At 50.5% G+C, this 15,988-nt stretch overlaps 2 protein-coding genes and 1 pseudogene across 2 annotated transcripts; 1 reads left to right on the top strand and 2 right to left on the bottom strand.

Moving 5' to 3' along the window:
- Nucleotides 1–1,966: 1,966 nt before the first annotated feature.
- LOC112894862 lies at nucleotides 1,967–3,094 on the bottom strand. The gene has a single exon (XM_025962690.1). It carries the CDS (start codon nucleotides 2,950–2,952, stop codon nucleotides 2,269–2,271), a length of 684 nt encoding a protein of 227 aa, XP_025818475.1. The 5' UTR covers nucleotides 2,953–3,094; the 3' UTR covers nucleotides 1,967–2,268.
- A 4,556-nt stretch (nucleotides 3,095–7,650) lies between these two features.
- On the bottom strand, nucleotides 7,651–11,183 carry LOC112895877 (annotated as a pseudogene).
- A 145-nt stretch (nucleotides 11,184–11,328) lies between these two features.
- On the top strand, nucleotides 11,329–14,164 carry LOC112895873. The gene is made up of 5 exons (XM_025963872.1): nucleotides 11,329–11,413; nucleotides 12,753–12,862; nucleotides 13,504–13,668; nucleotides 13,747–13,923; nucleotides 14,081–14,164. Exons 1-5 carry the CDS (start codon nucleotides 11,329–11,331, stop codon nucleotides 14,162–14,164), a joined length of 621 nt encoding a protein of 206 aa, XP_025819657.1.
- Nucleotides 14,165–15,988: the final 1,824 nt, after the last annotated feature.

The raw sequence follows: 15,988 nt of genomic DNA, 5'->3' as shown, positions 1-15,988 counted from the left end.
TCTTTGCATTACTAAGTAGAAATGTAGTCGTTTCGTGCAAATTCTGCTTTACCTTCCCTGAAAAGAAAAAAAAAATGCTCTATATACGGTCTGGACCTAGACGAGAAAGTGAACAGCGCAGCATTGACTCGGACAGTCAATCGACGTACGGGAGCAGATTTGGTTCGGGACGTACCAGCCGTCGTATCATCGTACGTCTATATGCGATGGTACAGCGGCTACGTATAATGAATTGACGTGCCAGCACGTTCAGAGTTTCATACCGACGAGAGAGGGGATGCATCGCCTGCTGCTCGTGGCGAGTCAGTCAGACTATTCCACGTCTCTTGTTTGTTTCGGAGGACCGGGAGACCATGGAGCCACGTCGGGCAGGCAGCCGCATCTAGCTACGCACAGCGTGCATGCCTACGGATACAATACTCTTCCTGCAGAGTCGGGCAGCTAATGCATTCGGACGTGTTGGCCAGCTTTGTTTAACACTGCAATTTTTTGTGTCCACTAACTAATTCATGACTCCGGACTCGATAGTTTGTTCTGTACACGAGTGTGGATTAGGTTGAGCTGCTGCTGCTATCAGCTATCATGGTGCACATAATTAGCAGCAGAGTAAAGTCGCATTAAGATTTAAGGCAGGCAGGCGTGCAGTGGCCACAGCTGGTGATCGAGGGGTTTGTATATTTATATACTAGTGCATGCAATAGCTGCTAGAACTAGAGCCGATCATTGCCCAGCTCCAGCCCGGCGCTGCTGCCGTGCACCAAACGACAGCGCTGCGGCTGTCAGGTGGCCCGGTTTTGCTTTCCGGTTTCTTTAGGTGCCACCCGGTTGGAGAAGGCCTGAAGGTGTGTGTAAAGCAAACACGGCGAAGTGTCGGGGAAGGACTCGCGCGCCAACGACGGCACTAGCTAGCCGCTGCGTCGGTCGGCCTCAATTATCCGATTTGAACCGTTCGTCTCTCTAATAATTGCCTGCCCCGCATGGATGGATCGAGTGATTAAGGAGAGGATTATCCGTTATCCACATCATCGATGAGCACACGTCTTCCGTGGTTGGCGATTCCATGGAAATGATACAGCTAGACTCTGTTGGACTCCATACAAACTCCACTTGCAGTAGCAAAATGCATGCAGGCCATGGCACACTTCACTTGCAATTGCTAGGGAAGTATTCAGAGACGAGGTGTCAGATGGATCGGAGCTCTGAACTCTGAAGACCACTTAATCAGGCTCTCTTTTCTTTTTGTTGAAGGCGAAGACTACTAGTCACCGGTACTTAACTGAGCTATTTATTACCTGTCAACATGAACATGCCAAATCCCGACGTTTGTTTCTTGCATTTCCGCGGTAATACCATGTGAGGAGCTCGATCTCTCGATTCATCGGTGGGTCGTCGATCTGCTAATAATGCAAGTTGATGCGTGTTATGCATGTATGCCCCCAGGAACGCAGCAGCCCCTGCAGCTGTTGCCTTCAGTGCTTATCTCAACGACTAACAAAGGTAGTACTGCTTCACCTCAAAAAATAAAAACAAAAGATAGTACTTTCGTTTCAGAAAGCAAGGGATAGTTTTCCGATCCAGCACTCCATACAAAATCATGCGTTTTCCGGATGATGATGAACAAGACATTTCAAAACTTAAAGGTGGCAAGCCACTGTACTTGACATACTTTATTCCCGGATCTGCAAACCCATATGTTACATCCATGGATATGATCTTATATATGGCATATGTACTATATAACTTTACAAACTAAAGAACACACATAAAAGATGGAGGGGGAAAAAAAGGGTATGCAATATGTGTTATGCAACTAACTGAAATATGTCCAGCAGCTTGCATCTGCGGTCGTCCAGCAACCAAAACCAGCATGGGGGCTGATCAACATATTTCCTTTTCTTCACATTATTACAATATATGCATGCACATACATATATACATGCAAAAATATTGGCACGTACTCCCTCCGTTCCAAATTGCAGGTCGTTTTTGCAAATCTAGATATGTAGCTTTTGCTATGTATATAGATACAGGGTTTATCTAGATGCATGGTAAAATCTATGTATTTAGATCTGCCAAAACGACGAACAGTTTGGTATAGTATATGTATACACATGCATGCATTATTGCACTAGCTGTACATTGATTCCTTGCATGCACGCCAAGCAATCCATCCAAACTTGTTCATGCCCCGCGCGAGATGATCACCAAAAACTAATCAAGATCAACCCGACCGATCGATGACATGCCCATCTACTTGCACGCGCGCGATCACGCGGCGGACTCCTGCATGTAGGGGAGCAGCGCGACGGTGTTCTGTCGGCGGAGCTGCTCGTAGAAGCGGCGGATGAACTCCTCCGCCTCGTCGTCCACGGCCTGCCCGCCCGCGCTCCCTTCGTCCTCCGACGAGTAGTTGGACACCCGCACCGAGAATGCGCCGTCGCCGCCGCCCAGCAGCGCGGGCGACGCGCAGCAGTAGGACTCCTCGGCTGGCTCCCCCGGCGCGAGCTCCCGCAGCAGGAGCCCCGGCGACGACGGCGCGGGGGATGCGGCCGCGGCGGCGTAGTACTCGATCCTGCCGACGGGCGCGGGCGAGGAGGAGCCGTACCGGCCGTCCTCCTCCTCGGCCACCGCGCCGAGGCAGGGGAAGTAGGCGAGGTGGCGCCTGGATGCCGAGAACCCGGCGGCGGCGGGGTCCGGGCTGTTGCTGCAGGAGAACTCGTAGTGGCGGCGGCGCAGCGGGTTACTGATGCCGTGGTGGCCGTGCCCGCCGTGGTGGGAGAGAAGGGCGGCGACGGTGCGCGACACGGCCTTATTGCGGCGCTTCATGAGGAGGTGCATGCCGAGGAGGAGCTTGCGCTTGTTGGAGAGCAGGCCCTTGCGCGCCATGAAGAAGACCGCGCGCAGGTAGCTCCACATCCGCTTCCCCACCGCCGGCGCCGCGTGCACCTCCATTCTATGGCAGCTGTAGGAATAACAGGAGAGGAGGAGTGGTCGGACAGGAGGATGTACGAGCAGGAGCAGCAGGGCGTGGGATCGGAGCCGGAGGTAGCCGATGCGCGCGCGCCTTGTTGAGGATGTGGTGGTGGTAGGGTCGTGTTGTTTGGCAATGGGTGTTGCCGTGGTGGGTGGTGGAGGTATATATAAACTCCAGCGGGCACGGCAGGGAGGAAGGTGTAGCTCGCTTAGCCTGGAAGGCAGGGCGGCCGACGGACGGTGAGGTGGCGGTGGTGGTGGGCCGCCGGGGAGCGGGCGACATATGGATATATGGATGCTGGAGATGGATATTTCCGTCGCGTTATCGGTTGGTAGGTGGTGGCGCTTTTGATTGGATGACCATGGCCTGGCTGCCTTTTTCTCTCCTGCTGCTGCTGCTACTGCTTTGCGTGCGCCGCCGGTTCCGACGCTTGCTTGCTGCCCTCCCGCCGGCCACCCTCCCAACCGCCGCTCGCGTTGCACGGGCCAAAGCACGGCCGGGGATTGGGACGGATCATGCATGGATCCCGAGAGGGATCGGAGGTCACACGCCGTTCGCGTGCTCTGATCGGCCGGCTAGCTCGCCGGACGATTGGGATTTGGGAAGCTCACTCGCGCTCCGGCCTCCTCTTCTTTTCTTTGCAACCGGGCTGCCTGCCCGTGCCTGATTCGTTCGCGGTTGTTAGTTTCGGGTCACGATTCGAGATGAAAGGCTGCGCACTTGCACGGCAGCGATGTACTTGTGCTATCGACTCTTCTGCCGTATCCACATGATCGCCATCACGCGTCCTGGCGATTGGAGTCGTAGTAGCGTACGTGTCGGTCATGTGGAAGGGATCAAGGGATTGCTTTAGGATCGCAGGCAGCATGCAGATCAAGATCAGTGCTTGTGGCGGCAGCCACGTACGTGTCGCCCACATCCTGTTTCCTTAATCCGGTGACCTTTGACGACGATGCCTGCCGGTCGACCTGATCAAAGTGCGAGCGGCGACGAGCCGTCCCGCCACATTTCATCTCACTACGGCGAGCACGATAGACAGATCCTTTTTAGACACGAGATCAGACCGGGAGGAAGAAAAGCGTTGGGCACGGAAAACGATGTGAAGCCGACGGCGCCGCCACGGTTTGGACAGGACGCTCAAGCTCGTGACTTGGACTTGCGACCAAAGTATTACATGATGTGCCCCTCATTTTAGCATCACTGTACCAGGGTCAAGGCCAACCAATCCACACTTACGAAACTGATCATCTATAATTGTTGTTAAAAAAAACTCTCCTTTCTAGCTACTTAAGAAGGAAAAAAGGTTACAGGGAAACCGATAACCTTGGCCTCCCATGCCGGTGGCAGTTTTGGTTTTGCCGATTAATTAATCAAAGTAGCGATACTCCATCCAGCTAGCTTCTTGGTTCAAAGGGCCGGGAAGAATAATTCCATGAGTAGTAGTATCCTACAATATTCCTACTAGCTGTCGATTCTGCCCTGGAGGTGTCAAGACTCACGAATGGAATTCCGTGTTTGCCAACCTTGCTGCTGCAAAAGTCCAATAAGCCAAGGGCTTGCTCTGCACGTACTGGCTTGGCGGTGTCAAGACTCAACAACACGGGCTGAATCACCGACATCGACTGATATTACCTCGTCTACCAGGAAATCTCTATATACGAAAGCTGCATCAAAAGAGGTCCAGGCAGCGTGGCCACGTCGCAGCCCGTTCCCGGCCGTCGGATCAGCCGGACGGATGGGCCGGAGCGGCTCTTGCGAATTCAGATCATTTTGCAAAAAAGTACTCGATATTTATTGAAGTTAACCCGTAGTCTGGCCTCCTCTACTCTCTTAGATAATTTTGCGTAAAAGTTAACAATTTTTCTCAAAATCAACCCGCAGTCCATCCTTCCCGGTTCAAGAACATTTGCAAGAAAATCTTAAGCTTTCAGAAAATCAAGCCGCTGTCCTGTTCCTCTCTTAAAAATAACTTTTAGAAAAAACTCTCGAATTTTAATCAAACCACGACCCCTCACATCCGTTACTTCTACACGAGCAACATTATACGTACGATTTAAACATCAAAACACGTTCAAATCAAAAGTTATTCAATATAGAATTTGTTCAAAAATTCAAAAACTAAAAAATCATTATAGAGAAAATTTTAAAACCCAAAACGCTTTCGCAATCCGTCGTACCTACAATATGGACACCAAAATATCTTCAAATTTAAAAGTGTTCAATACAAAAGTTGCTCAAAATTTAAAATCAACAGATTTATTATATAGTACAATTTTAAATTCAAAGCGCTTTTACAATTCATCTACATAAGTATTTACGTAAGATCCATTCTACCAACGATTCGGACACCGAAACATATTTACGTCAAAAAGGTTTTGAATAAAAAATGCTCAAACTTGCTACAAAACAAAATTTTAAAATAAATGATAACAAAAAAATACTATAACCAAAAATACTGAATATAATAAAAAAAGATAGTTCCAAAATAATATCCTACTAAAATGGACAGTCCAAAATATAAACCAATAACAACAACGAGCTGAAGACTATGACACCTATACATACAATAATTACTACTCTGTACATGAATTGAAGTCTATATCAACTACAAGACATGAAATACGGGCCTTTTTAGTGAATAAGAAGAGTAAAATATTTCCTTCATGTGCCAATGAGCCAATGCTGCATCAATCTTGAGAGAGAGAGAGAGAGAGAGAGAGAGAGATCCTTTTCACCGTGTTCTACAGCCATGCCTGCACTTTTTGTTCCTTCTTCCACAAACGGGACGCCCGTTTGCTACCGGCTGTCAGTCGACACATATGAATGGCACACTAAAAAAATGCACCCTTTATCAGGAAATAGCAGCTCTAGGGAGCGGTGGACAAGTGCCCTGATCCCTTTCTCTGAATGTTTGGGACCATTCAGAATTCAGAGACAAATAGGCAGCTCCACGCGACCATGCATCAAGCTGCAGGGAAATCATACCAAGCAATCGGATGAATGGATGATCCAAGGTCAGCGTGATGTTTTCTCTCGGGTTGGCGGCAGCCACGTGTCGCTCGCGTCTTGTTTCCTTAACCTGGTGACCTTTTGACAACACCGGCCGGATCAGCCTCAAAGCGGCAGCCGTGAGCCATCTCCCCGGATTTCATCTCACACCAGAACACGTCCTTTTCACAGGACTCCGAGGGAAAAGCAGGCACGGAGAACAACGTGAGGGCCTTCTTTTTGGCAAACAATAATGTGAACCACACATGGGTTGGTTGTTCTTCACTTGTTGAGATAACCAACCCCGAGCCACAAACTGAAGGAGGCGCTCACGCCCGGGACTCTGACAGTTGGACATGTCACAGATCAGTGGATCAGCTAAGTCCCAAGGGCTTTATAAAAGACGTGAAATTTGACCAGATTAAAGCCCGCATAATTCTTATAGATACTTTGTGTACTGCAGGTAACCATCACCCTCTAATCTATGGTGCCACTACAAAAGATTTTCATGAAAAAAAAACTCTCAGGCTTGGTCGTGCGGCGCCAATGTCGGCCGGTCCAGTTAGCTTCGTCCATTGGTGGAAGTATGCGACACTTGAGCAATTCCAGTCAAGAATTTTTCATGCAGGCAGCTCTGTCAGTGGTGCCGCAACAAGTTCGTTCCAGAAAAACAAACAAACAAAAAAGCTGCAACAATTTTCTCTCACGGAGTTCGTTTTATTAGCAGGGAACGGGTCGACGCCCAATATCCATCGTCGTGAGACGGCAAACCAGTCCACTCGCGGCGCCCTTTCGAGTTTTTCTGTTCTGGAAAGCTTGGGGAAAAGAGGATTATTCTGAACCCCGGAAAGTCCATGCGTGCCAAAAGAGAAGATCGCAGCGCATACACGCAAGTAGCATTGTTGTTTTCTCAGGCGGTGCCGTGGGCACTGGCGATGCTACCGCGCCTTTTGGTCCCTTTCGCCACTCTCTTCGGCTGGTCAGGTAGTGCGAGGCCGGCATGGTTTTCTGACGAGCGACTACGTCCATCAGGCAGATCGTAGCTTGTATCTGTGCCGTCACGATGCCATGGCCCATGCCAATCTTAATCTTCAGCACTTGAATTCCATCTCGGCTAGGTTTTGGCTAGATCGAGGGATCGACGATAGTTGTTGCTTACATACTCCAAAGTCCAAAGTAGGAGAGGGAGGCGAGAACAGTCGAAGAATTTTGGGTTCCGAGGTACGAGAGGAAAAAATGGGCCGTTCGTGGAGCCCAACATAGTCATCTACTGACCCGTTTAGTTTGAGCCCGTGGGCCTCGTCATAGCAGGCTAGCAGTAACGGGCTTTCTTCTATTATAGCCCATTGGTCTTCGTTCAGGAACGCCATCGAGTACACGTCTCATGTTGCTTCTAAGCAGGTGGGGCATAATAAATAGATCTTTTTAATTGCGCGCAAACTTAATTTATACTGCACGAAATAAATCCATAATTCTTCACCTGGAAAAACTAATAAATACGCAATTATCTGATATTATTTTTTGTAAAAAAAATTACATTACATCACATTATTTGTGATATAGTTTATCAAGACGATAGAGTCGAAACCTTTCATACAATCCGGTCGATGTAGTACGTTGTTGCCGAAAGTAAACTTGCTTAACACCAGATGATACTTCTTTTTTTTTTCAGCGCGTAACACGTGTGGTTATCCTCTGCAGAGACCACCAAGACAGGACACGAAGAACTCCACCAAGTCCATCTCGTACGGCACATACCTATGGTACCATCTATCAATGAACTGGCGCGGGGAGCAGTCCATGATCTTCTCCATCACCCCCTTCCCGAGGTCGACGACGAAGGTGCCGCCGCCCCTGTACAGCACGAGCATCGATCCCCTGTTGAACTCGAACCACTCCTCTACGCGCTGGAGGCCGTTCGGGTCCAGTGCCGGCGTTGGCATCCGGATCACCCGAGTGCGGAGCCACGCGTCGCCTCCGTCCCCGTCTTGCTGGGTCCAGACGGTCACGTGCACGGGGTACACGCAGGCGATCGAGAGCTTGCCGTCTCCGCCGACGCAGAGGTGCGGCTTGCCTCCGGCGCGGAGGTGGAGCTTCGTCAGGGAGACGCGCGCCGTGCCGCCCAGCTCCGCGCTGAGCATGTACAGGAAATGATCATCCCGTGGCGCGAGCGTTCTAGCCGCGCGATCGATGCACTGCCAGTGCGCCGAGCCCCGGTGAACGGCGGCGGATCCCTCCCCCGCCAGATCGAAGCCGTGGCCGTCCAGGCACACGGTGGGCGCGCTCCAGGTGCCCGCGGCGGCGGAGCACGAGTGGAGGTACCGCTTGGAGCCGGAGTCACCGCGTCGATAGGCGATGAGGAGCAACCGCAAGAACGTGGAGCGCCCTGACGACGACGGCGACGGCCGCCGCTGCTCCCCGTCGAAGTCGCCGTCGGCGGCCGTGACGATGGCGTAACCGCACACCCCGTAGCGGCCGAAGCAGATAGGCGGCCAGGCGGGGGAACCTGGCGTTCGCCGGTGATAGGGTTGCAGAGGCCGAGGAGGAGTTGGCTGTGTCGAGTTGTGTTCCAAATTTAGTTGCACATAAAATGCTGACCTGTGGCGGAGCGTAGAGGAGGTCCATCGCCGGAGGCTTGGGCTGGAGCGTACACATTATATACCCGATTAGGGTTTCCTCTTGATGATAATCTTCTTGTAAGCCGCTGCACGGCGTTGTAACTCGATTCTTGATATATTGAATATATTGAAGTTCTTGCTGGCTGGCGCCCGTGGTTTTTTCCCTTCCGCATTGGTTGGGTTTTCCACGTTAAATCTCGTGTCCCCTTCCGGTTTGATCTATTTACTTTCATCGTTTATTCGTCATCGTTTATAACAGGCTGCTGCTGGTGTGGGTCATCGGATGGAGGTCGAAGGTCCGGGGCACGAGCTGCATCAGGATGACGCCGCGGCGCGCCGCGAGGGGCTCGGCGTAGTTGAAGGTGCCGTCATCGTCGGCGACCAAGGAGGTGAGGGCACGATACGTGGGGCCAAGCGGTGACCCCGGCGCCGGCCGGAACGTGGGTGCGGAGACGGAGGTGCGCTGGGTCATCCGCATCTTCATCATCCTGACACTGCGCACGAATCTCGTCGACTGGAAGAAGAAGCCGAGGAGGCGCGAGCGGTGCCCCTGGCCCGGGTCCGGACAGAGCCCGCGGAGGAAGGCCGGGTCGGTGAAGCGGCGCAGCCACCGCCGGCATGTCACGGCGAAGAGGAAGAGGTCTTTGACGCTGCCCACGCGGGAGAAGATCTCGAAGAGGAGTTCCTCCGGTAAGGCCCCGATGCCGTCTACGCCTGTCGGTTTCTTGGTAGCCGGAGCCGCGGCCACCATGATCGATCGTCCCGGTAAGCCCTGGCTGCGTGAGAGCATCTCCATGAGTCCTATATTTGGATCCTATAATTTATATTAGGAACATATTTGATGTGTTTAGGATAAAAAAAAGCTTATACTCCAATAGCGAGATCTCAGATCACGTCATTTACAACTAATTGGGGAAAGATTGGAGCGGAGGCATTGGGGAAAGAAGTCTCTGTCAGTTAGATTTCGTGGCAAAAGGGTGATAGGACCCAATTAATTGAGTCCTATATCTAGGATCCGGGAGACTGAGTCCTAAATTGATTTGCCAATTTTTTATAAAATAGGACTCCTATTGGAGGCTATTTTTTCTCTTAAGCCCTGTATTTCAAGATAACATCCAATTTAGAACTCCTATTGGGGATGCTTTGAGTGCAGGGATGCAGAACAATTTGCATCTAGGGATTTGGGCGATGGGCGTGTGTTGTCTAAATATATATATCCCCACGAAGTTTGAGGAACAAAACGCCGTCTGAATATCGCGCAGAAAAAGGGTTCCGAATCGAAGATGGGATCGGCAGGACTGTATGTACACGGCGTAGGAGAAGAAAAGGGCAGCGACTATTTCCGCACCATCAACTGAGCAATTTTCTTTCTTGCTCAACAGATGTAGATACTAGTCATCTCATTTAAGAACGAAGATGCAGACTTTCTCTTAATGAAAAACGGTTAGGATCGTCATAGCCCACCCTGGGACGAGCATTGCTGAATTAAATTTGTATGTAGTTTGGCTTCAAAGAAATTAAAGCCACCCAATTTTACAGCATTGATCATGTATACTAATAAATTGTAAATACTAATAATAAACCTCTGCCTCTAATTACGACCAAGCTGTAACAGGAAGAAACCGGGCAAATCCATCTCGTACGGCACGCAGCTGTAATATCCAAGGTGTGGGGAGCAGTCCATGACCTTCTCACCTTCCTCTCGATGTCGACGACGAACACCGCACCATCGCCATTGTGAAACAACGAGGAGTAGCCCACCAACCGCTGTGCAGGTGGTATCCGGATCGAATGAGTTCGGAGCCACGCCGCTGGCGGATCAGCGTCGTCGTCGTCGTCTCCGTGTCGCTGGGTCCAAACTTCCACGCGCGTGGCATGCACGCTAGCAATGGAAAGCCTGGCGTCTCGGCTGACGCACAGGAACGGCGACCAGCCGGCAATGGCGGGGAGCTTTGTCATAGAGACGCGCGCCGTGCTCACCTCCGCGCGGAGCACGTACAGGTCGTACCTAGCGTCTTGGGGTCTGCGAACGTCGAAGTACAGCCCGTGCGCCGCGCCCCGGTGGACGACGGCGGCGTCCGCCCCCGCCATGCGGAATTGGTCGCTGTGGAGGCACGTGGCGCGCGTGCTCCAGCTGCGCGTGGCGCCGGAGTACGAGTGGAGGTGGAGGTGACGGTCGTCCTGGTGGTGGCCGGTGAGGAGCAGCCGCGAGAACGCGAAGCGTCCCGATGACGATGGCCGCTCGTCGACGTTGCAGTCCGCGGCGGTGAGGATGGCGTAGCCGTTCACATGCCGGCCGAGGCAGGTGCAGCACTCTAGCGGCGGGGCGACGTGGCGCTCGCCGGTCAATGGGTTGCAGAGGCCGACGACGAGGCCGCCGGTGGTCTCCGTCCTCTCGAAGCAGTCGCGGGGCCGCGGGGGACGAGGCGCATGAGGACGATGCCGCGGCGCGCCGCCAGGGGCTGGGCGTAGTGGAAGGTGCCGTCGTCGTCCTCGACGAGGGCGGTGAGGGCGCGCTCCCCGGGGCCGAGCGGCGATCTCGGCGCCGCCAGGAAGGCGGGCGCGAAGGCGGAGGAGTGCTGCTTCCCCCGTGCCTTCATCATCTTCTTCCTGCCGAAACCCCTCCGCTGGAAAAAGATGCCGAGGAGGCGTGACCGGTGCCCCTGGCCCTCGAAACCCCAACCCTAGTCGACCCGGCCACAAACCCTTCAACCTCTCGGCTCTCACAATCCGGATCTGTGGATCTCGATGGGGCGGAAAGGCAGGAAGCGTCAAGGGCGTTCTTCTGATGCTGCTCCGGCTAGCCCTCCCAAGTCGGAGATCACCCGTATAGGTGAGCCTCTCACCCGTCGCCATCCTCCTCCCAAGTCGCGCCGCATCCCTCTCGTAGCTCTCTCGGTCTCTCCGTTCCTCCCCCTCCAGCTCACAGATGCGCTCCAATCTCCTGCTCTGGTGCACGGCAACGCCATGTCGGCCGGCCCGCTCCCTCTTTGTCCCTAGCTGCTCACGGTTTCCTCTCCGATGGTGACGTCTGGGCGCGCTGCCGTCTCCCATCTTGGTGAGCCGCGCTCTTGGCCTTGCCCCGCCCCCCCCCCCCCCCCCCCACCCCCCAGATGCTGTGAGTCCGTTCCTGCGGTGGCCGGTGAGGAAGCTCCGGCGACGGCGGCGACGATACAAGGACTCGATCTTTGTAACTATTCTATTTGTGCTGATATGTGTGCAATTTGTGCCGATTTGTCCCTGATCTTTATCGATTTGTGTTCATTTGGCCATTAAATCGGTGATTTTCGATTTTTTTTCTTTGACGTGTCACCGACAGTTCGGTTGGTTCGGTCATGACTCGTGACCGAGACCGAACCGAACTAACCGAGACCGAATTTGCATGGCCTTGTTAATTTGTAGAAACCGATTGGTTCCAAGATCTAGATAACCGAAAACCGAGAAATCGATCAGTTCGGTTAGACCGAATGTCCGCAGTCCCAACCCCAACCACGCCGGAAGGCAAAACTCGATGGCGTAGCGAAGACAACGGACGATACCCTACAGCGGAGCCTTGCTTTTAGTAGTGCACGGGGCCTTGGGTCATAACTAGAATCCTAGGTTACAGTTTGAGGTGGGGGTGGGGTTTATTGTACGGGATCATGGGGCTTCCGCGGGTTGGCAGGAGGGCTCTGGTGCGGCTGTCCGGGATCATGGGGATTCCGTGGTGTTTCTTGAACTGTGGATCGGCTGTAGGGCTGTGGCGCCCCTGGAAGAGTGGAAGGGGCTGATCTATGGCTGATTTCACGCTATCTGAACGGGTGATTCTTTTAAGTTAGTTATTTCTTGGTAATTATCGTTGCATTTGTGACTAATGTGTTTGCAGTTGCCCAGTTGAGGCATAGTGGTCTGATCTCACTGCTGTTTTGATATGATGCAAACTGTACAAGGCCTTAGCCTCCAACTGTTCCTACCAAAGGCCGGGGAGGGGTTCTGCGGAAGTCGAGGGGTGTTGTCTGGGATTAGGAAATTCCATTGTGTTTCTAGAGCTGTGTCGGTCGTCAGGAAGGTTGTGGTTAGGTTGTATGGGGCCTCCGATATATGGCTTACTTCACGCTTGATGTTTGAATGGGCAGTTATTTTTTCCTTGGTAAACCCTGATTGCCTAAGTTGATTGACTTCTGTGCTTGCAGTTCACCGGTTGGGGAATCGTGGTTTGATCTTACTGTTGTTTGAAACGCCCTCTGGCTTTGCCATTTTCAGATTTGATGGCGTTCAGCTGTTCCTACCCAACGCCAAGGAGGTACTTGCTTATTCTTTCTTCGTTCTACTGATGTACTTGCTTGCTCAGTTGATATTCCCTTGTCATTGGCCTAATTTTCTTGATTTGTTGTGTCTCCTACAGAACATCTAGGCAAACTTTGTCAAGGATCATATGGCACATGATGTCAGTACACCTTTCTTTCCTTCTGATCTATGCCTTTATGTTGCCATTTTAACAGAGATGTTACCTGCATCATAATGATTGCCATTTTCTTTTGTATTATTTTTTATTGAACACAGTGGTTTTTGGTTGTTTGCTACTACTTAAAAAAAAACTCCAAATTATTTACCATAATTCTGTCTGCAAAGCATATGACTGTGATGGTGTTGCAGTCGTGCCCAAAAATAACATTTTTGTGAAAGCGCAACATGTGAGCAACGTGATTTATTAATTTATGCTAGCTAGGTATGTTTTAGACCAGAAACGGTAATACTACCAAAAAAACACTATAATCCAGATCTTAGCGCATGAACTTATTTTAATTGCACTGCAAGGAAACAAGGCTATATCTTAGACATACCTACATAATTGACCGGCTACTTGTGATTTAGAGATATTGCATGATGTTTGAATAATTTTTTTCGCCTTAACATGCTCATCCCTTTTCATATATTGATCAGGTCATTTGGCTGAAAGAATTCAAGACTTTCAAGAACAAAGCCCATGTGTTTGGTCATGCTGGAGTTGATAAGAAACTTGCTGAGATGATCCACAGGTGGCATGTCCCTGGCCAACTGCTAGCAGTTGGAAAGCTTGAGCACAAAATCATCATTGAATCACAGCTGGTGAGTTTAAAAAACAAACTCCCATCTTTACTTGTGCCTGTGAATAATTTTAGCAATTTATGCTGTTTATTTTAGCAGAATATACCCTGCCTGTATGATGATACTGTGATGGAAGTCATCTGGGGCATAAAAAATCTCATGAAGAGTTTAGTGCCTGATGAAGATTCTGAGCTTAGCGAAGAGGAACGCCTTCAGATGAGTTTGGGGATGGAAACAGTCCTCACGCGTCATGGTATTGTTGCCACACCAGAGATGGTGAGATCACCTTCTCCGATCCTTTCCCATGATATATTGCTTTGAGCTTTCCATCCACTGTTATGATTTCCAGTAGTTTGTGTCGTGAGCCCTTTAATTGCCACTGTTATGATTTGCATGTTTCTGTTAATGATAATGTGATGCTCCTTATATCCAGGTTAACGAACAGATCATTGAGTACGCTTGTATCTTGTATGATTGTGAGTTTATACGAGACCAAGCATTCTGGATTCTTGACTAATTGTGGTGACTGGCTTGAGGAAATATCTGGCATTGAATGTAAGGGATGGAGTCCAATGAAACTTGCAACATCTTTGAAGATTTTATGTATTCCTGAAGATGATATACCACATGATGATCGGGAGCTGGTAAATAGTAATTGTTCTCTGGTTCTCACTATGTGTGTATCTGATGGAAGCTCAATGGAGTATAACTGGCCAGTGGCTTGTTTATTTCAGGACTTTTCAGAAGATGAGCTATTAAAGTTGAAGATCTTTTTTTCCAAACACACAGGACAGCTGTGTATCTTTGTATTAAGAGGAAAAGAGGTTAGTCCAATTTACAATCCAGCACCTCTCCTTGGACCAGGGGGAGGGCTGTAAAAACCGATACAAAACTGTTACAAAAAAAAAACTGAAACTAGGACCTGACCAAACAGCGCCTTCCGCAATCTACTAAAGTTGAAGACTCATGGATCAGATTATGACGCTATACTTCTGAAGCGAACTTCCGTGGCCATCTACATGGAGATGGTGACGGCCCGTGAAGTTCTGGCTGATACAGTAGAAAAATTGAAGTTGTTGACCACGGAAGCTAATGGGGCCCGTGAAGCCCGTGACGGCCCTGAGAATTCTAAGGTTTCGTGAAGCCAGAAACGTCGTAAGCGGTGAGTTCAGCTGTGAAAGAGCATGAAGTTGAGTGGAACAAATAGAATTTAACAGTTTTGTGCTTTCAGTGGTAGGCGATATTCCTGTCGACAGTGAGACGCCTGTGGTGATTTCGTCAATCTCGAGAATTTTCTTTGAAGATGCTCATAGGGATAGAATTTGCGTACGTGTGTTCATATGAGTGAGTGAGTGTGCGTGCGTTGTGAGTGTCTGAGTTTTACTGTGTAATTAAAAAAGTTGGTGAGTTCAAGATGCTTATAGGGATAGGGTTTGCGTATGTACGTTTCTATGGATGAGTGTTGCGTGCGTTGTGAGTGTCTGAGTTGTACTGTGTTATTAAAAAAATTGGTGAGTTCAGACTTGAACCAGCTTAGAAGATTCTATTAGTTAAGCTGTTGATTCATCGCCGTGGAATATTGTGGTGGCAGTATGTGATTGCTGCAAACATTGATGTAAGATAAATTGCGGCTGTTACTTTAGCATTTTCGTTGAAGTGTTTCATTCAATCCAGTGCCATCGCCCCCATAGCACGGCCAGGTGAAAGGTCTACGCCTTCATCAGCGTTCGTCCCCGGAGCCTCTAGGACCACCTCTGCTCTCGCCGGCGCCTCACCTCCCCGCCTTGTTTGCACGCGGCCACCTTGTTTGCCGGCAGCGACTCCGCGGCGCTGCGCGGAGTCCATTGTTCCCGAGCCTCGCCGTCTCCTAGCAGCCGCGTGCATCCAGCTTCGTGTACCCGTGGTGCCTCTGCTGGCTGATAAGCCAATGGGGGGCCTTTTTATTATGGTGACCGCGCCGCCGCTGTGGCCTCTGCCGCATCGTCCGGAATAGGTGGACAGTATCACCTGTAAATGTTTGATGGGCAAAGCGTCTCAGCACGTGGTGGACGTACATTGTTCTTTTTTGTAATCATCAGTTTGTTAAAATCTTTGTGTATCAGTCAACTTGGTGATGATCTCATGCCAGTACAATGATTTGCTCAAATGTAAAACCTGACGGACTCGATGCTATCAGATCGCATAAAAAACTTGAGAGCACTCTGATTCTCTGAATTTCAAGTTCTGGTTTGTGCTGTAGAATTGGGCTCTTCCGATTTCAGTCTGTCAGGCAACCTGTATAAGCTTTGTCAGAGTCCACAAGCTGCAACTGCAAGAACATGTCATGATTTAGGCACCTTTA

Source organism: Panicum hallii, chromosome 5 (assembly GCF_002211085.1).
Source record: "Panicum hallii strain FIL2 chromosome 5, PHallii_v3.1, whole genome shotgun sequence".
Taxonomy (NCBI): Eukaryota; Viridiplantae; Streptophyta; class Magnoliopsida; order Poales; family Poaceae; genus Panicum; species Panicum hallii.
The sequence above is the reverse complement of the archived record's forward strand: the minus strand, read 5'-3'. Positions and strand labels throughout refer to the sequence as shown.